Raw genomic sequence first — 21,825 nt, forward strand, 5'->3', positions numbered from 1 at the left:
TGTTTCCGTATCTATAAAAGGGGCAAAATAACACCTACCTTGAAAGGTTGCTGTGAGAATTAAATGAGATAGTGCTTATAGGGGACCTAGTTCAGTGCCATAGGGTACCAGTGAGTGACAAACAGGAGCTGCTGGTAGGATATACCCCATGGGCGGGCCTGTCCACTTCTTTCCCAGGGGGTGACTTCCGGAGGCAGAAGGAGGCGAGTGAATGAGACAGGGACCAGGCAGGTAGACCAGGGCGTGGCCAAGGGGCCCCGGGGTCAAGGCTGTTCCATTTCCACCGGGACCCACCTTCATGCAGAGCCAGCTGCAGCCCAGGCAGCCCCAAGTGCCTCTGCAGCCCCAGCGTCCCTGAGAATCACGTTACACAAACTCACACCACAATAACAACCTCTGACTGAATCTCTGGAGCTTTCTCCCCATCCCTTGTAAACAATTTATTTTTGATACTTGACAAGTGACAAGAAATTAATATACCTGCCACTCAAGTGGAGAAAATGATTCACAGTGATTCCAATTTACTGGAAATTACAGGATACTGTTTTCGATGAGTTGATGCTGTAATTTTTTTGTTTTTCCTCATCTAAATCCATGTCCCCTGGTCAGAATGGATGTTTATTGGGTTTGTGTTTTGTAGTATTGACCGTGAGCTATTGTTACCTGGTGTAATTGAGTTGTGAATCTTTTTTAAATAAAGAATTAGCAGCAAATCAAAGTGGCCGCCTGCTGGATGCTGAAATGAGTGCCCAGCTGGTGTGTAGCACATTGGCCGTGTCCACCCCAGCTGGGAGGGGACACTGTGGGGAGTGGACCCCACTCCGAGAAACAGAAGTGCCTCACTTCTCTCCTGCGTCCCACTCCAGAGAAGCAGGAGACCTGCCCTCTGCTCTGGGATCCGCCGCTCACTCCTGGTGGGACACTGGGCGAGTCCCTTGCCTTCTCTGCCTGCTCCCAGTTTCTCATCTGTGACATCAGGATAGGAAGAGCTGCCCTGCCCCTCCTACAGGGTTACTGTGAGAGCATGTGAGACCTGCGAGTGTGGACAGGGCTTGGTCAGTGGGAAATTTCTGATCTGATGCACAGTCGTGTTATCCAGATGGGTGACACCCCTGGGGGTCAGTGGCGAAGGGCGCATTTGTGGAGGCAGGTGCTCCTTGCTGGGGCCGTCCCGGGGGGTCCAGTCCTGTTGCATCAATGACCAAGGTTCATGGTCTGCCTCTTCCCTCAGCACCTTCTTGACCAGCGCAGCACCTCTGAGCCAGGAAGGACCTCAGTGACCTCTCTCTACACACCTTCCCTCTGCAGATGGAGCCACCAGAGAGGAGGGAAGACAACTTTTAAGGTCACGTGGTGCATTGGTGGCAGAAGTTGGATCCAAACTCCATTCTGTGTGCAGCCCATCGATCTTTGCCTGGTTCTCCACCTCTGACTTTCCCTGGCCTGTGCCCTTCATAGCGATGGTGTCTGTACAACTGCTTTGCAGTTAATCATGCCCGGACATCTCTTCTAGTATTGAGTAGAGTCTGATTGGCACTGTGGACTGTTACTGAACTTTTCTGCCTTGAGATCTTTCCAGAGACTGTGAGGCTCCAGAGTCTCAGTCGTCTCTACCAGTCCTGCAGCACCTACCAGGCACACAGTGGGGCTCTGTGGCTATTTGTGGGTTGAGTTAAATAATGGTGTCACCCACCTGCACATGCTAAGCCCTGGAGCCAGGTGGGGAAATGAGTGTCATTGACGGAGACCATCAGGTACAGCTGTGGCCGAGGTCAGCTGGCTCCAGCTGAGATCTGGGGCCTTTTGTATATTATGTCTGGAGATCAACTGAGCCATGGGAGAACTGCCACCAGGAGCTGTGGGCTGTGTTTGACAAATGTTTTTATGCGTGAGCTCTGTGTGTGGGGGGAGCAGGTGTGCGGAGGACTGAGGGCTCAGAAGGGTGCCGAGCCCCAGGGAGGAAGGGAGGCCGCAGGGAGAGAGAGGGATGAAGAAGAGGTGGCAGCTGACACCTGCGAGGAGCACGTCACACGGACTGTCACCGAACCCCCGGCAGTGCTTGGAGCTGGGCTCTGTCACTGTCGGTCTCCATTTTATGGATATTGCCCCCACCCCCCAGCACGAACCCCATAATCCATGCTGTCCTCCTGGCATGACAGTGGCTTCCCACCCTCGAGACATTGTGGTCGCTCAGAGCACGGCCCAGAAGCCCCCTTGTGAGGCCCCTGTCGCCCTGGCCTTTCCTTCTCAGCCAGGTGCCTTAGGAGAGCAGCTGCCACTCACTGTCCTCGCTTGCTCAGCCCCCAGCCAGAGTGTGGCTGTTGTCCTCAAATCACGCTGGTCCTACCCCCCAACCTCCCAGCCACCTCTGGGCCTGGCCCCTCCCCTCCGTCCATCTTCCCCCCGCCCTGGTTGAGCCCTTTCCACTCTGGCCTGGGGACGGGACTGCCTTCTCTCCCCCCACCCTCACGCCGTTGCCAGAGGGAGCTGGAGGCATTTGGAGGTGACGCTCCAGTCCCGGGCCCTTGGCTCCCACAGGCCAGCCTTGCCCAGGGATCAGGTGGCGCCAACTTCTTGTGCCCGCAGCGGACACAGCCTCGGCTCAGGCTGCTCCCTCCACTGCAAAAGCCCTCGCTGCTTCTCTGTGGACGACCCCTGCCACCTTCAAACTGAAGCCAGGTCCCTGTCTCCTGGTGGACGCCATTCATGAACACAGGCTGGTGCAGGGCCCTTCTCTGGGCCTCTGGCAGCAGCACCTGGTGTAAACCTCCACTTCAGTTCTTTCTAAGTTACACGCCCACCACCTCCACGGGCTGCAGCCCCTCTGGGCAGGGACTGGATCTTAGCCCCGTTTGTACACTTGGTGTCAGGCATAGCATCCTAATAGGTGCTCAATGTGTTTCCTTGAGATTTGCAAAGAGGGAGGGAACAAGTCCAGACACCAGGACACATGGACTCAGAGATAGTGACTGTGTCATCCCTCACTGTTCTGACAGAGAAAGTGGTAAATCCAGGGCAGGGCAAGCTGGGAGCTGGGGAGGGATGGGGTCGGAGGCTGCACTGGGGCCCCACGCCAGCCACTGTCTCCTGGCCGGCCTCCTTCCTTTGTGGTGTGGGCAAAGCAGGGCAGGTGGGAGATGGGCCCAGGGTGAACGACCAGCTGAGAGTGCAGGTGCTTTCAACTGTACACGTCCCTGAGGAAGTTCCGGGAAATGGTGGTCCCATCCTGGCATAAAGTCGGTGCTCGATAGGCGTTAGCTCCCTTCCTTGCACCTCCCTGACCAGCAGGCAGAGAAGTCACAGGAGCCATCCCAGTCCCAGGGCTCAGGCAGCCACCAGGTGCACTGGCCAGCACGGCACCTCCAGGGGTGACAGAGTCCCTTGGGCCGGGGCTCCACCTTTCTGTTTCCAAGCACCTTTTTCTCACATCATCTGGTGTGTCCTGTGTTTTTCTCACAGGTGAACTGCACTTATTAAATAATAACAATTACTATGGAGAAAAAGTTTTCCAGAAAAAGGGCACTGACTTCTCAACAAAGATATTCTGACTTGGGGACATTCTGATGTGGTCTAAAGAGGAAATCATTAACTGTCTGCTTCTTTGATTGCTAAGTTATGTGACCAACAGACATTGTCATCCCAGACCTGAGTCTCATCCAAGATCAAGGATGAGACTATCTGTTGGAGCCTTTGTTTGGTTAAAACATCAAGTATTTAAAAATAACAATAACAGTGATGAAAACCCAAGCCCAGTGTTTCTTGGTTTTGATTCTTCCATTTTGGTATGGTCCTATCTTAGGCCAGATCAAAATGTCCCCTTTACTAATTTGGACATTTCAAAAATGTTCTGCTTCAACAGAAAATGTTTCCTTCTGCACACTTGTAACGAGGCGATTGCCGGGCAATGCCGGGCTGCGAGCGAGTCTCAATATTTCAAAGACATAAGTGCAAACAGCTCTCGGATGTTGGCTCTCAATGCGATGTGGCAATTCTGCGGTGCTTCATGCAGATCAGAAACCTGACAAGACTTGGTTATGGCTGTGATTAATAATAAATGGGAAAATGAATTAATTATTATTTAATAAGCGTAGTTCATCTGGCAGGCCCAATCTTTCAGAACACAGGGCTCAAGTGAGGAAGTCAGAAAAAAGTCTTTGGAGAAAGAAAAGTCAGAAGAGCTGGCTGTGGGGTAGATCTGCTCTTGGAAAAGCCGTCTGGCTGCCGCCCGCTGCCCAAGGTGCCGCCGCTCCAGCAGATTTCTCTGCCCGCTGGCCGGGGAGCACCTGCCGCTTGCAGGCAGCATGCTGGGCACTTGCACATCATCTTCACCACCGGCTGGGCTGGTGCTGACAGCCCCCTGCCTCTTGCAGATGGGAAAACAGAGTCTCAGGGATTAAATAACCTGTGCAAATTTGGAAGTGGGCCTGATTCACATTGTCTCGGGGGAACAGCCCCAGAAGACCCCTCCCCTTCAACGAAGCATCTCCGGACTGTTTGTCCCCCTCTGTGGGTCGGGCAGCAGGGGAGTGCTGGCTTTGCAGTTTCTCTGGGTGGAAATGGGACGATGGGCTCTACTGGGGGCTTGCTGTGGGGGTCCTCGTGCACCCCGTAATTCCTCTGCTTTCTTCTTCATATTGGCTTTTGTAAGTGGGGTGGGCTTGGCAGGAAGGGGAGGTCTGGCTTGCTCGGCATCGTGGGGTCAGGGGTGGCCGGATATCTTCCAGGCTATTTGCTGGGGGTGTGCGGGACCTGGAGCGGCTAATCTGATTGCAGCCAAACCTTGTTATAGTGTTCCTGCCCAGAACGTTTAAAAAGCACTTAGGACTCTCCTCAACACATTTACCCCGAGGCCCCAGGGATGAGGCTACCATGGGATGTGTTAGGCTAGAGAGAGAAACAGGGCAATTTGAGAAGCCTGTTTTCTTCCCAGGGGGCTGGGGTGCGGTGGGTGGTGGGGGCTGCTGGAGGAGAGCTCATGCCTGACCTCGTCCAGCCCCTGGGCAGCATTTGCACCAGCAAGGCCTGAGGGTGGCCCTTCCCGGTTCGACAGTCCTGCCAGGGCCCGGTGGAGGCTGCACGAGGCCATGCCTCAGAAGCCTGGGGCCAGGGGCTGCTACTGATTGTGTGACTGTGGGGAGGCCCCTGACTCTCTGAGCCTCAGTTTCCTTATTTGTAAAATGAGGCCTTGCCTAATCACAGAGCTTGTGCGAGGGCTGCACAGGTTTATCTAAGTCCAGGGCCTGATCAAACCCGGGATTCTAAAAGGCTGCAGCAACATCACCTGGGAACTTGTTAGGAATTCCAGTTCTTGGGCTCCTTCAGACCTACAGAGTCAGACACTACTGGGGTGGGGCCTCCAGTCTCGCCACGAGCTTCACTTAGTGTCGTGGCCTCAAAGTGGCCAAGTGGAGCCAGGCCTCCCTCCAGCCTGGTCTTACTCTGGTGGGATATTGTGGGGTTGGGGAGAATGTTCCAGAATAGCCCGCTTGGCTTTCCAACAGTGAAGGCCCAGGAAAGGAGGCTCAAGGAGAAGAACGTCAGCTTTCGCATGTATCATACTTCTGTTTCCCAAACATTTTGCATGCACTGCCACATTTGAAGAGCATCAAGTAATATTCAAAGAACAGTACACCACAATTCTCATTATTAATAGTAATTCTGAGGCTGGCTCATGCATGCATATCATCTCCATGAACAGCCTGTGAGCTCCTTGAGAACAAAGGATATATTTTCCTTTGTTGCCCTATTTTACTATCCCAAATCTCCCCATCTCCAGCCCTTACCCCCCACTATGGGCTGGAGTCTGTTTCCTTTGATCCTGGGGTACCCAGGAGCATGCACCCACAGGCAGGACTCCAGTCCTCTTCAGGAGGCTGGGGTGTGCCCCCTGGCCTCCCCCTCCTCCATACGCACCTGTAGGTGTCAGTGGCCGGCACCTTCCATATCTGGATGCCCTTCAGTGGGCCCTCGCTCCCCACCACCACGCTCAGGTTGGAGTTCTGGTAGGCGTTGTTGCACTGGGCCTGGGTGGGGCCATGGGGCCCGCTGGCCCCGCACGTGGTGAACAGCCAGTGAACTGCGGCACAAGAGGAGAGGCAGTCACTCACTCGGCCGGGCCCTCCGCCCTCCATGCGCCTCCCTGGGTTGCCTCTGAGATGTCTGCTCCATGGCCCCAAACCCACATTCCAAGATGGCACCAAGGTCAGGGCCCCTTCAGGTGGGACAGTCACAGGCAGTCTCTCACCGAGTCCAGCACAGTGCTGGGCAAACAATAGGTGCTCAATCTGTGCTATTGTGACTGCATCTAACCTGCTCCTGCTTGGCATGTGCAACGGGAACTTCTTAGCTCAGAGAAGACTGAGTGAGTTGGACACAGTGTCAGCTCCATGACTCCACAATGGCCCAGGACCCGGGCCAGTAGGGGGGGCAGGACGCCTCGCACTCCCTGGCCATGCTTGGCCTGTCAGCCACTCCCCAGCAGGCCCGCAGCAGGGCAGGGCTCAGCCTCCTCAACACAACCACGTTGTGTTTGGAAATGCAATGAAAGCAGCTTTCAGGCTTTCTGTGCAACAGAGGGTATGAAAACTGAAAAAAACAGGTCAAATTTGTCTTTGATGCATGTCTCTCATTTTCCCAGCCCCTCACCCACTTCCTGTGCTCTGTGTCCTCACCCAGTGTCCTTAGGTGGCCTCCTGGGTGCGCCACAGGAGCATTCAGCCCAGCCCCTCCCCACCTCTCCCACTCTGTGGGCCATTTCCTTCCAAACTTTCTGTCTTTGAGCCAGGCCAGACCTGGGGAAGTTGTCAGATCTCGCATTGGCCAGAATTCTAACATTTTTACAACCTACAAAAACTAAAAAGAAGAAAAAAGTTCTTGATAAATTAATTTTACTTAAAACACAAAAATCTCATAAGATTGCAGAAATTCTTTCTCTTTAAAGAGAGATTAAATTGAATTCTACCTACAGAGGATGATGAAAAAAGTTATTTGGTTGTACGTAGCTTTGTTCACTAAAACATTAAAGTGAAAACATTTTTCAAGACTTTGAACTAATTTAATGACATAAATGTGGAAGGCTAATTTGGGTTGCCAATTATAAACCGCAGGTTGAGATTATGCTGGGCGGGACAGATAACCCAAACGCTGAACAGTTGTGGTGGGTTTTGGTCACACTGCCCTGAGGTTGGGAGACGGAGTTCTGGTTGGGGTCCCACTGCATACGCTGCTCAACACTGAGTCCTCGACACCAGGATGGGCTTCTTTTTATTTTTTTTCCAATAAAGCTGTTGATTTCTATTTGGTTTCTGAGGGTCATTTCAAGGACTAGTAGGTAATGAGAATGGCTGATTGGTGTGAATGGCTGATTGGTGTGAATGGCTGATTGTTAATCATCTGATACATTTGTATTATAAAGGGGGCAAACGTGTTAACTCAAAGGACTGTGGTCTCTTGCCCTTTTACCCGCTCCAGTGCCCAAGAATATGTATGTGGGCTGTGCCCGAGGGCTGACGTGGAAACAACATGGACTTTGAATTAGCGAGAACACGTGGGTTTGGGGGCAGCCTCATCACCGATCCATTGGGGGACCTTGATTTAATTCCTTTGTCTGTAAAGGAGGCTGGATCGGCATATTAAAAGAAGCAAGGGGGTATGAAAGTTCATTGTAAAGTCCCAGACAGTAAAGGTTTGAGTATGTGTGGGACCCCTTCCTGCAGCCAAGGCTGGTGCTGTCCCAGACATGCACACGTACAGGTGGCTGGAGGAGTTTCTGAGAATATGGGTCCTGTGTCAGCAGCACCTGAGAATGAAAACTCAGCAGGTTGGGGGTGAGGATAGGGGCAAGGAGAAAAAGAAAAGCTCAGAAAGAGTTGGAAAACCCACTCCTCCATTATCTCCAGCTCCTTGAAGCCTGTTGTGCAGACAGGTCTGTGCCTACAGCAAGCAGACTAGTGCAGGGGCAGGGAAGCCCCATCAATTAGGAGCAGAAGCATGGCCGGTCATGTAGTTAATTCAACCCTGGAGATGGAAGAATAGCTATATATTTTTTCAAGAGTGTGCTGAGGAAGAGAGCTAAAGGTATGGGCTTGGCACCCTATCTGAACATCGCACCTTCAGTGGGATCCACTTCTAACTTCAGCCTTGGTTAACATTGTCCTGAAGGTTCTGACACATTCCCAGAGGTGCTGAGCTTCTACTTTTTGGCCCCAGGCGGACATCTGACGAGGTAGGAAGAAGGGCATGGGCTTTGGATTCAGATGGGCTGAGTTTTCTCATCCAGGATTTTGCCCCGGCCCAGCTGTGAGACCTAGGGCAGGTTACATAACCTCTCTGAGCCTCAGGTTTTTCATCTGAACGTATGGAGATTATAACACCTACTACTTGGACTTTCTGTGAGAACTAAACCATGACCTAGGCAAAGTGCTTAGCACAATTTTCAGCATTAGAGGTGCATAATGAACATAGTTTAAAAAGTGTGTAACTTCACATTCAATTTCCTACTGTGAGAAGCAGACACCCAATCTGGAGATTTATGTCCCCTGTTCCATAAAGGAGGGACTCTAGGGCCATTTCTCAATAAAGGGACCTGTATTTTCCCAATTCAGTGGACATATATTAGTCTCAGGTGGTTTCTAGACACAAAATTTTGTTTTTATTTTCAGCGATTTCAGACGGAAAGGTCCAGAGAAGAAGTTCTTTCTAAAGTGGATTCCGTGGGAATAGAGGATTTGCCATCCCAGGTCAGACTCATGATTCATCCAGCCAGAATTCTGCTGCTTCTAGCAGCTTCGAGGCATGGTGGTCCTCCCTGCTCCCTTGGATGGCTCTAACCCTCATAAATCTGCCCAGGGTTGCTTGGAATCGATTTATGTTTCCCACCAGCACCACCTCTTGTGGGGGTGGGGTTTCTGAGTGTACTGCTCACTGTGCAAGGGCTTGCCTGCTTCGCACGTGTGCGCTTGTCTTGCTCAAGCTGCGTCCCGCTGGCCCCCTTTGTTCATTCTGTCTGGAACCTCATGGACATCGTAGACTGTCATAGCAAGATGGGACCCTGAAGATCTCTGAATTCAGTGTTTCCCAAACCACCTGAGGTCCTTTAAAATATAGATTCTAGGGCCGGGAGATTCAGATTCAGTAGATCTTGAGAGGGGATGAGAAGGCAATACTTGTAAAATGTAAAAAGCTTCCCAAGAGAATCTGATACTCCACCAGATTTGTACACTAGCCCCACCTACGTCATTGTCCAGGGGCAGAACCAGCATTCTAGGGAGGGGAAGGGACTTTTCTGAGCATACCAGCATTGGCGAAGGAACCAAAATTTAGGGGTCCTCCTTCTTTGTCCAAAGACCCTTTGGTGGTGATTGAGCCCTTCCCAGCTTTCTGCCTTGAAGCTGTCAGCCTCTTCAGAGTGTCCCTATGTGACAGTCCCTGATCCCTGGTGTCCTTTTCAGGACCTTATTTAATGCTGTTGTCTGCTTTTCAAGATGGGTCCCCTAGAACTGTGGGTACCTGAGACTTTGTATAAGGGGACACTTGCTGTTCTGCTTTATTGCTAGCGTCCCTCTGAGGGTGCTCCACACTGGGCTGGCCTCCCTCAGCCGAGCACTGGACGGAGGCTTGCTAGGAACAGACTCCCCGAGGGGTGGGCTATTGCTCCCAGCCTGGTGGTATTAACTGTTGTGGGTCTGGGAGGGCCCCCCAGGTGGCATCTGGAATAGGGGACCCTGAAAGCAGGAAGGATCTGGCAGGTACTTCGGACAGGAGAGGCATGAGACCAGTTCTAAGCTAAGGAGGGTAGAGTTAGAACCATGAGAAGGATAGGCAGATGCTAGGTCGATTTTCAAAAGTATCACTGGAATAGAAGCCATTGGAACAAGCTTGTAGAGCAAAGCAAACAGGTCCAGAACCCAAGAAGCAAGAGAATTAGCAACAATGGCTCCAGGAGGCGGGAGAAGTCAAGGTGAGCTTTGGTCCCCAGGTGGAAGCTGTTTGTTTTCTTCTGGGTGAGAGGCAGGGGTGGGAGTGGGGCTGAACCTTAGACACCTGAGAGGTAAACTCCATGCATGAAGGGGGGAAAAACCTCTCAATATTTACTGTGCACCCAATATGGGTCAGGCACTATGTTTTCATACCTGGATCATTAAATGTCTTTAACCTTGCTGAAACTTTGTAGTGCTAAAGGTAGAGTTATAGTATCCCCTTTAAAAATCAGGAAATTCAAGTTCAGAGAAGATGAGTGACTGGTCTGCAGCACACAGAGTGGATAATGGGTCAAACCAGGAATTTAATGTATTAATAGATCTTCTGAGTCTAAGTTCAAGGCTTGGAGAGGCACTAGGAGCACCAGGAAATCCCCTTGGAATCTTTCTGAGTGTTGGGTGTTTTTCTTTTTAACTCCCTGAACCTGGGGCTCAGTTGTGGTCAGGACAGACCATGTCAAGGTTGCTCAAGCCCAGAGAGTGGGCAGACCAGCAGGAGGGGACAGGTGAGAGTATGGCCAGGGTGCTGCAGTGGCCCCAGTTGTAGCTTAGCCTAGCGGAGTGTGGGCTTTACAGGGTCAAGGCATCAGCCAAAGAAAGCAAATGCTTGGGGTCAGGGCCCTGGTCCCCAGAGAGGCCACGGGGAGCTAGGCAGTGTCAAAAGGGAAACCTAGTGGCAGAATGTTTACAAGGTCAGGAAGCAGAGATAGTAAGAGAGACAGACTGTGTCCTAAGCAACAAGGCAAAACCTTGGTTTTTGGAGAGAAGATCAAGGTCACAGTGAGATCAGCAGTGAGGTGGGCTTGATGTTGTGCTGGCAATCTGAGGGTATGAGGGACCCTATATTTCTGCTGCTGAGGGGCTGCATTGGTCCCTGAAGCTCCCTGGAGCTGTAGGAGGATCGAATGGCCCCCAAGGAGAAGCAGGATTGGCAGCAGTGCAGGGAGGAAGCCTGCCTCTTTCCTCTTCTCTTAACAAACCAACCTGTGTTATTAATACTCATTTGAGAGAGAAAGAAATAACTGCTTTGTCTTGTTCTTACACATACCACACATTGGAAACATAGTTTAATACTCATTCACATCTAAATTGTATAAAGAACCCACAAACATCAAAATACTGATTGGCTATAGACAGTTGAGTAAAGAAAAGTCCATTAAGCACTGGGTTTCATTTCAAGTATACTGCAGTACCCTCCAGGAAGAAACAAATCAATTAGTAATAAACAGCAAAATGCTAAAAAAAGAAAAAAAAGGCTAAATTGTGATTGTTCTGGTTTTACTACCGTTGCTAAGCCTTCTCAACTGCTCAATTTGATACGAAGAAATAAAGCGTGATGCAAAGGAAAATCAGTTCTCAACTATCGCTATTAATCACAATAATAAGCCTCATGTGGAGGCCTGTGTGTGCTGTACCACAGAAGAGCACTCAATAGCTCATGTGGGTCATTTGTACCATTTTGATTTTGATCCATAGTATTGAATTTTATCCACGTCCATTAACTGAACCAAACTTCATGGAAACTGAGGCATACAGAACCATTTTGATGGGCACCCTTGCTCCAGTAAATAAGAATCCTGACCCAAATCCCCCACCCATAAATGTATATGACACCATTCTTTAGTATACATTGAAAAAAGTTACCCTTTTGCATATATGATGAAAATCAATTGTTCTTTTATTAGAGCAAAATGAAAATAAGTACATATTGTGAGGCTAAAACATTGCTACTACCAGTCCCAACTCTTTATACAATGTGCCTCCGAGGTATGTCCTCAGTGCCCTCTGACACTGGCACTACACTGAGCTAGGCAATTCACCAATCATGAAAGAGAAGCTATGGAATTAGATCACCTGGTAAATATTATTATAACAGATACTTTTATTTTTAAAAGTCCTGGCCTATTCCTTTGATTGCAAGTGCAAAAAAGATGAGAAACCACTTCTCTAAGTGTGCACTGGAGAATGAAACTAGTTCACTCTAATAACACGATACCCTACAGCAATAAAAAATTAAGCCTTTTTTATTTTAAAATAAAGCACAGACAGAAAAGTCCACAAAGCAAGTGTATACCTAACGAGTTATTATAAAGCAAATACCCATTTTAACCACTGCCTGGGTTAACAAATAGAACTTTGCCAGCCACTTCAGATGACCTTCAATGTCCTCTCCAATCTCAACCCCGTCCTTACTCCTAGAAGGAATCATTATCCTGGCTGACATAATAAATACTTCCTTGCATTTCTCAGTAGCTTTATCACCCAGTGTGCACTATCCCTAGATACTATTGCTTAGTCTTGCCCATTAAAATAAAAAAAAAAAATTTTTGTTGTTTTTTTTTTTAAATCTACAGAATCCTCTTCTACTCCTTTTCCTTATTTTACCTTTTGAAGAATCTGGGCCATTTAACCTGTGGCATTTCCCAGTCTGGATTTTGCTGATGGCATCTCCATGGTGCAGTCCATTATGTTCCTCTGTCCTGCAAATTGCCAACTAGATAGATCCCTTTCTTTGCAGGACTATAAGTGATAGTCTTTTATCAGGAAGTATTAATGTCTGATTATTGCTTTCTTTTTTGATGTTAGCATGTGTTGAAGTTCAATGCCTAAATCCACTTCTTTATTGGGAGTTGGAAAATAATGCTATTCTAATTATTTATCTTTTTTCTCATTTATTAATTGGGATATATTTATGAAGAGATGCTCTCCCTCATGTACTATTTGATTACTCAGTGGTACTCAGTGATATAGGAAAAGCAGGATAAACACTCAATTCCTTCTTAAAACCTATGGATTTAAACATTTTTGTGTTTTAATTTTTAATTATCCTTTGGAAGCTCAAATGATTTGGTCAGTGGTAGCCTCCTGAGTCCTTTTGACATGACTCTAGCAGACTTTTAAAGCTTCCTTGGTTTGATATATATGATATGACAAAATGTTCCTTCTCCAGACCTGGAATCAGTCATTTTCTCAAAGGCCCTTGCTTCTTTTAGAAAAGGTATTTTCTTTAGAAAAGGTATTTTAAGTACATAATCTGGGTGCTATGGAAGGTTATTGCTACTGGGTCGGTGATTGTTTCTAGTAGTCTATAGTAAACAGTGCTAGGAAATATATTTGTACATATATGTATATCCGTATAAACATACATCAATATAAAATGTGCATCTGTATATGAAAAAATACTTCATGAGTTCATATTAATATTTTCCATGCGAATTAAGGACTACAGGGCATTTTATTTAACCTCTTTTATATTATGTCTGCATTTCTTTTTCCACACTGAGTATCATGTCTCTTACGAACACATGTTATAACGGAATTAGAATATTCTGTAATGATTCATTTACTTTACCTTTCTTTGTATGCACAACAGTATCAGAGTAATAATGTTTGTGGTACTGCTATAACCATTAGCATTGTTAATATAAAAATTGAGAGCAGTTAACATTTTTTTTGGTACAGTGCCCTCCCTTCCCCTATCATTTCCTGTAGTTGTGCTTTATCTACACTGTCTGGGCAGACAGCCATTCCATATGATGCTCTCTCCTCTTTAACCCTCATTTAGTCATAGTGCTATAGATATTTATGTTTCTTGCCTATGTCAGTCCTGATGTTGATATTTCTCTAGTCATTTTTGTTGTCTAAAGCTTTTTTTTTTTTTAAAGCAAATTACTTAGAAAGGGCTCATAGGAGAAATATTGCTTGATTTCATGGGTATTGATAATACATTTTTCCTTAGAATATGTTAAATATTCTCCATTTTCTTCTGATATAAAGTGTTGTGATCAAAACACTCTGATATTCTAAATTTCCTTCTTTAATAAATCACTTGTGACCTTGCTTAGATGCCCCAAAGTATTTTTTTTTCTTTTTCTTTAAAGTGCAGCAATTTTACTAGAATACGCTTTGTATTGCTCATTCTGGGTCAACATTCTTAGGTATACAGTGTGGTCTTTTAATGAGTAGTTTCAATAAGGATATTTTCTTTGAGTTATAGCTTTAAGTATTTTGTTTGCTTCCAGTTCTTTGGTTTTCTTCTTCATGTACTCTTGTTATCTCTATGTTAGCTCTCCCTTGCCTACCTTTGATGGAGATCATCTTTTTGATTTTTAAATATTTCCTCTTTTTTTCTTCTATTAATATTCTTGCCAGGCATTAACTGTTGTGTTTATTGACTCTTCATTCCTTCTAGTTTAATCTGCATTTCTGAAAATGTTTTCTCTTTTATTTTAAATTCTTTTCTGACTTCTACCCCTGAAGTTCTGAGCTTTGCTTATACTGATTTACATATTTTTCATGTCTTGTACCATTGTTTTAGTGTCTTTTAACCCATTTTGAAACAGAAGGTATCAATTCTGACCTGCCCTGTAGGCATGTCTCTCTGGCATGGTTTCATTTTCTGCAGGGGTGTTATTCTGCCCTTTTTTTTCCTTATTGTAATTGTGTATGGGATTTGATCTTGATACCGTTGTTATGCATTTTTATAGGAAGTTAATTTTCCTGAACTTTTAGGGTCGAGGAGCTTTCTTACTTCACAGGGGTCCCTGTACTCTTTTTGTTCATGTGGTGCTCAAAAACACAGCAGTTTGCTTTCTGGGCTTCTTAGCTCTGTTTCCTTCTTTTTAGCTGGACATTCATTCATTCCTTTACAGTCTCTATCATCCCTTCCTTACTCAATATTGTTTTCACTCCCAGAAATCTCTTCTCAGTGTGGACCCTGTCGTGAAAGGAGGCGTGTGGCCAGGTTGCTCCAGCCCCTGCAGATCTGACCCTGGCCTCTGGCACTCGCACACCGCTGGGCTGAGCAAGGCCTCTCCCAGTTTCAGCAGCTGTTCTCAGGTGGCCTTTCTGTAACTTCGGGGAAGATCTGTTGGCTATTTGGGGTTCTCCTGCTCTCAGGCTTGTGAGGCAGCCTGTGGCTCCCCTGTCCTTTCTCTTGTGCAGACGCTGAAGCCACACAGGCCTTGTGGTTGCCGGTGCTTTGTCCTCACTCACTGGTATTTTGGGGTTTGGGGGGGCTACCTTATCATCAACTTTGGTTGTAAACGTCCATGCATTTTCAGTTTTGACATATGGCTGTTCTGTAGGGATTTAGAAAGATTAAAAAAAAAAACCCAACTATGCTGTTACCATAATCACTGCCGACTTCCCAGAATCCTTGAAAAAAAAATTGTAATGTAGGAATAATTGGAGCTCATTTGCTATGTTTAGTTCCTCTTTACCATCTGTCTGGTCAGATCCCTCACCTACATTGCTATTTTGGGGGCTGCAGGGTTTTCAAATTTCACCTCAGGGACATCTCCAATGACCATGGCCGAGAACCTGCTGTTACATCATGTTCTGCCTATTTTTGATACACTAAGTAGAAGGTAACCTTTTCCTGATAGTGCTACCCAGACTTAATGAGTTGTTTGGGACTCCTTGACCCTTTACTAAATGGCCTCAGGTATAAATACTTAACACTGGCTCACTTTCTCCCTGCTGTCAAGCATGGTTTCCCATTATCTCAGTGGCCCTCCTGCATTTGGTCTGATCTTGCATCCAGTGCCTCAGAGGGAGTGCAAGTGGCCCTACCCTCTCTGTGTGTCAGGCCGAGGGGCAGTGAGCTGCAGGAAGCCTTTATGACACAGTTTTGGGATATATTTGTATTTGGTGGATGGTGGGCAGTATTAGAAATCTAACCTCAGACAAAAGGATGTTACTATATTCTGAATGAACAGGGTTGGGAATGTCTAGGCCTTCCTTTCCATGTATTTAATTAGGACGTTTATGTAGCATCTCCACCCTCGGGAGCTCAGCTCCTTACAACCATGATAAGAGGATAGATAGGGAAGGGGGAAGAATTGTTGCTTTTATCTCATAAGATATGCAATCATGTAGAACAGTTAAACAACTGGCCAGTGATTACACAGCCAGCCCGAGGCCAAGTGAGGAGGGGCACATCACCTTTGCTCTTTCTACAACACAAACTTTCCAGTTGCTGAATTTTCCATGTTGTTCTTCCAGTTTGTTTTGCAGACTGAATTTATTTGCATGCATGTGTCTGCATGTACACCCACGTGTGCCCATGCACATACATGTATACATGCTTGCATGCAGCTGTGTGCATCTACACGTGTGCACATGCCTGCACATGTACACACACACACCATTCATGCAAAGCTTTCTTGTTATTTCTCTCTGGTTCTTTTCCAATGATGAGAAGTTAGGGTTGTAACAGCAATAATTATAACACTAGCCCTTTCTTTTAACAGATGTGCTCACACATAGGCTCTCCTCTGTACTGTCTCATCTTTGTCCCCTTTGCTCCACACGCAGTTCCTCTAGGCAGGCAGGATGACTGATAATGCTGAGGTGTCCCAGGGAACAAAGACCAGAGGCCCATGTCTCTCCTTACGGGGAGGCAGACACTCCTTGATGAGGAACCTCAGAGTGAGCTAGCGCCCATCAACAGGGCAGCAAGTCAGGGCTGTTGAGATAAAAGCTGCTTTCAGGACTGAATTACCCTAAACAGTTCTGACATCCAGCAATCTGCAGGAGTTTTTAATGGCTCCTGTGGTAGCTGCTGTGCTGTGTTCTCTGCCACCCCCTGCTCCCCCAGGGAAAGTGAGCAACACATGGGAGAAGAGAAAGGTCACAGAAAAAACACTACTCTGAAAGCAGAGCTGTAAAAATTAAGTTAAGGGAGGCCTTGGGGCTAATTTGCTTATTTCCAAGTTGGCTTCAGGCCAGAGTTGTGCTAATAAAGTATTTGATATCGAGATGGGTGCTGTGGACTCACCCATCTGCGGGCTGCACATAATGAATTTGGGTTTGAGGCTTAAGTGGGGAGAGGTGGTGGTTTAAATACCAGCTCTGCCATGCTCGGGACTGAAGAGTCCCGGCTTTTGCTTTGTCTGCTGTCGTCTGCAGACTGGGAGAGAAGATCCGATCTAGTGCATCTGCATAGGGCTTCTGTTATTAGGATTCGCTGCCTCTGGCTGGAAGGTCCGCTGGCTCCTTAGAGATGGGCAAGAGTGTGGAAAGCCACAGCCCTTCGCCGCTTTATTCCCAGGAACACTAGCACAATAATCCTTACCAGGCTCTCGGCATTGCAACAGCTCTGGCAGATGGGCAGGCGGAGGTGCAGGCAGCCCAGCTGGCCAGAGCATTTGGAGCTAGAAAGAGATTCCCACTGCTGAGTTTGGGTCCCAGACTCTCTAGGATGAATGGGAGAACCGAGACATACGAGAGGGTGAAAAATCCAATGTCAAGGGCAGATAGGGAGGCAGTGGGGAGCATTCGGACTAAATGGTGGACCCAGAAGAGAAGGCAAAGCATGGAGGAAAAGAAGGGAAGAGATGCTTCTCTCTTACTCTTGCCTGCCCTGCAGTCACGGTGGCTGGAGATATAGCAGCTGTTTTGGGACCCATGAGGAAAAGGACAAGAGGAACTCAGAGAGGTGAGCCTTGACATTATCAGGCACTGAAGTAATAGCAGTACTCACTTTTAGGGCCACTGAGTTAACATAAGCAGTCATCTATAAAATAATTTTTGTGTGACTGGACTATTCCTGGGGCCCCCAGCCATTGGCTGGGACCTACTTTGACCTGAACGGAGCATCCTATAATTGAGATCCCCCATCTACTTGCAATGAAAGCACCACTGACCAGAGAATCCTGCTGCTGTCCCGGAAACAGCAATGCCAGCTTGGATTGGGACCACGTTTCCAATGCTTCCTCAGACCCTGCACGCAGCCCGCCTGCAGCCTGCTTTCTTTGGCGGAGAGCTGGGTACCTGAGTCACGCCCCAGTCCATTCTGTCCAGCCAAGCTGCGCTCCCCTCTCTCCGCCCACTCTGCTGTGTCTCAGCTCACTCATGGTCAAGGCCTTTAGAGCTTAAGGGTGCTGTAGCTATGTCCTGGAGGGCCTTGCAGGCCTCCCCAGGCAACACCAGCCTAGACTAAAAAGTGGGTTCTGCTCCGATGCACACCTGAAGGAACCTGAACTTTCCTCCCCTGACTCCCCATCAGCCACTGTCGCTCCACCTCCTCACCCTGCTTCCGGTCCTTCACAGCACGTCACTCTGAGACTAAGTCACCTGTCTGAGAGTTTGTTTTCGGTCCCTGCACCAGGTGAACTCACTGAGAGAGCAGGGCTTCCTCTGCTTGCTCACTGCCTTGTGTCCAGGGCCTAAAACAGTGTTGGCCTATAGAAGGTGGAATGTGGCTAATAAATCTTTGCTAAATAAAAACAAAAACAAAACAAAATAGGAAAAATAAAATTGGCCAGAGACCAGTCACCAGACCCACTGGAGTGGTCAGAGGGGGCTTCATGCATACTGGGGCGCAGAGTGTGGTCACTGTGGCGCTTTTGGCCTATGGAGCTCCCGTTTTCGTATTAGAGAGCTAGGCGAGGTGAACTGGAGGCGTTCTGCCGGTATCAGCGCATGTTTGCCAAAAGGCCTTCTGTCGCTTACCCATGACTGAAAGAGGGCAGGCTCCCCAGGGGCTGGTGCAGACACTCACATACTCACTTGAGCACACACGCACACACACCAGCTCACACTCACGCACACCCACACACACGGCTGAAAGGCAGGAGCTCTGCGTCTTTAAGAAAACACTTGCGTCCTGCTCTTCAGCAGTGTAGACGCTCCACTAACCCCATGGCTTATGGAACTGATCAATTCATAGGATGAAGGAGCTGGGAAGCAGGATCAACATCATAAAGGCAGTTGAGGGGAAAGAAACAGTCTTCTTTTCTAGGGAGCTATTCTGAGGCCCAGGGAGATTTTCTGAGGCTAAGTTAGGTTGCTGGACAACTCAAAGCTAACCCTTATTTTCCTCGCTTGCTAATATTAATCCTGGAATACGATCATTAGATCTGCTAGTCACTTACTAAGAAATAACAATTAGATGAATAAAATTTTCTCTCACCTTATCATATGCACTGTAAAAACAAATCAGGCATCCCCAATTAAATTACTTGGGATATGTTTGAAAAAATTTTCCTGAGAAGGTTCGGGAGCCTCCATTATTTTCGAGATCTTGACAAACTTTAGAACATGGCCAGGATTAGGAGGCCAGAAACTGGAATTTGCTTGGAACTTTTGCAAACATTTTGAGGAAAATACACCCAGTGCATATTTATGTGTGCACGCACAGGGTTTGTGTACACACAAAGGAGCGCACACCTCCTAGGAGGAGGTGGGGTGGACATGCATTGATGAATATATGTAGAAGCGAACATGAGAGGAATGAGTGAATTGGCCCAAACTTTTTAGTTATATATTTTAATGATCATGTTACTTATAATATCGCAACATTTTATATTAGTATATTGTTTTTCTATCTCTCAAAGCCTGTTAGAAGCGATCTCATTTGCTCACCACGATAGCCAGCTCTGAGAAAGACCCTACTTTTTGGAGGAGAAACTGGGGCCCAGAATGTGTGCCTCTCTTGAAGTCATACAGCTAGAACCTCAGTCTTGGATTCTCTGGCAATTCGCTTATCAGCTTGCTGTTGCCTGGCACTCAGAAGGTGCTTCATGAATATTCAAGTGTCTGAGGAATACTGAATAGATAGGCTTGAGATAGACTCTAGGAATTCTGCCCATCAGAATCCGTACTGGGCTCTCAGAGCTTCCTGGTGATTGGCTGATCTCTGGCACGCAGAAGCCACTGCAGGTCGGCTGTAGGACGGCCCAGTGATCTCCACCTCCTGACAGTCACACCCCAATCATACCCTCCCTTTGAGTATAGGCAGAGATCTGTGAGTTGCTTCTAACCAACTGAATACAGCAAAGGTGATGGGATGTCATTTTCACCGATATGTTATAAGATTGTAACTTCTGTCTTGTTTGAAGACTGACTCTCTCTCTCTCTCTCTCTCCCCCCATCCCCACCCCCCCCCCACCCCCCCGCCACTGGCTTTGAGGAGGCAAGCTGTCATGGTGGGGAGCAACTGAGAGTGGCCTCCAGCCAGTTAGGAACTGAGGCCCTCAGTTTAGTGGCCCTCTGGGAACGGCCAACAACCACGTGAGCTTGGCAGTGAACCCTTCCCCAGCAGACTTTCAGGTGAGACCCCAGCCCTAGCTGACACCCCAGCTGCAACCATCTGAGAGACCAGGAGGCAGAGCACCCAGCTGAGCTGTGTCAGGTATCCTGACCTTGCAGAAGCTGATGGAAAAATTGTGCACTGTTTCAAGCCACTCTGTTTATGCGTATTTGTTACGAAGCAATAAATAACTATCCAGCCACCTCGAAGCCCCAGCTCTGCAGCTAGTACTTTCTTCGGCCTCCTTATCTTTTGTGTAAGCAGCCAGCAGGGCGGGCAGGGGCTGGGCTGTGCCCTGTGCCCTCTCTCTCCTCCCTGACTCAGTGATAGCTCAGGCGGTTCCACCTCTGGTTTCTTTTCCTCTTGGTAGGGGAGGGGCAAGCAGGGAAGACCCCCTTCACGATCAAGAGTTAGTATTTTAACCTTTTAACCTTTTTCCTCCTAGATCCTCCGTCCAGCTCTGAGCCTGGATGAATTAGAAAAACAACATTTCTTTGTTCAAGACCAGTGAAGCTTTGCCACAACAAGCAGAGAGGTGAATAGGCTCTGAGAAGACGGGGGTTGTTTTACAGGCAGAAGCAGCAAGGCTGGGAGAAGAATGATAGGAAAGTGGTCTTCCCAAACAAGTGCTTAATGCACTTGCTCTGAGGGAGGGGCCTTTTGTGTTCTGCTAGTCTTCGAGCTAAATGATCTTAATCAAGACATGCTGAGCCAGAGTTCCTGGATCATTTATTGTCTCCCACTTATGTAACCTTTCACTGAAACAAATGGGAAAAAACAACATGTTTTCTCTGGCCAGCCGGGAGAGAGAAAGGCAGTGGTTCCTGTCTGCTGCTCAGAAGAGCAACAACACTGACTTGGTGTTAGGGTATTTTGTCAGTAGCTTTGCCATAATTCCAGCCACCACCTAGCATTAGACGGGAGGTTCACGGGGCATTTTTGAGTCCATCAGGGCAGGTTGTGCTGCGGTATCTCTCCGGTGACGCTAGGGCTGGGAGTTCTGAAGTAGCAGTATTGATGCCTTGCTATCTCACAGAATGCCGTGTTTCTTTTCGAAAACAATGATCAGTTCAGAATAATTTGCAATGCGCCATCTAGGGCAGGAGGAAGTGAGGGCACCTGTCCTAATTCTAGATGTGCCAGAATGGGAATCTCTCTTGTGCTGGGATAACGGTGGTTTCGTACTGGGCTCGTGTGGACCAAGCTCCGGGTGATGCATTTTCAAGAGCAGCACTTAGGCTTGTTCACAGCCGTGGACCCCAAGGCACCCAGCAAAGGATTTGATACAGAGTAGGCACCCAATACGTGCTTGTGAAATTGGACTATATGCGTCTCTATTCCCTAGGATTGGGATTTGCGGAAAGCAATGATTTGCCTGCATTGAACACTGAGTTGAATCTCCTGAGTGCAAAGAGAACAGCCAATCTGGATGCAACAAGAGCTTCTCTCTTGATGCTGGTCAGCAACTGGGCAGCACTCGATATTGTTCTTAACAGGAGTGGGTTTAGAGTGGGGAAGACTTTAGAGAGAGAGGCTTGATTTGGAACTCTGGCTCTGCGTTTGATCAGTGGGGCAATTCACATAACCTTTTGGTCCTCCATTTCCTGAATTCTAAAATGGGAACATAACAATGGCTTGTGCAGCTCACTGTGGGTCAGGCACCTCTGTAAGCTCCTGACATGTAGTGACGCATGTGATCCTTACATCAAACCTGTGAGATGTAGGTATGAATAATCTAGGCACCATTTTTTGATGCAAGGGAACAAAGGCACAGGCAGGAGAAGGGAGCTGCCTACAGTGAGAGGCCCAGCT

At 47.8% G+C, this 21,825-nt stretch overlaps 1 protein-coding gene across 1 annotated transcript in view; it reads right to left on the bottom strand.

Annotated features, from left to right (window-relative positions):
* The window catches only part of ALK (ALK receptor tyrosine kinase), a 632,376-nt gene that overhangs the window by 41,529 nt on the left and 569,022 nt on the right, over positions 1-21,825 (bottom strand). The window contains exon 12 of the mRNA XM_045549323.1: positions 5,914-6,076. Within this exon, the coding sequence (XP_045405279.1) occupies positions 5,914-6,076 (163 nt within the window). The remainder of the gene's footprint in view (positions 1-5,913; positions 6,077-21,825) is intronic.

Source organism: Lemur catta, chromosome 4 (assembly GCF_020740605.2).
Source record: "Lemur catta isolate mLemCat1 chromosome 4, mLemCat1.pri, whole genome shotgun sequence".
In the NCBI taxonomy this organism is placed as follows: domain Eukaryota; kingdom Metazoa; phylum Chordata; class Mammalia; order Primates; family Lemuridae; genus Lemur; species Lemur catta.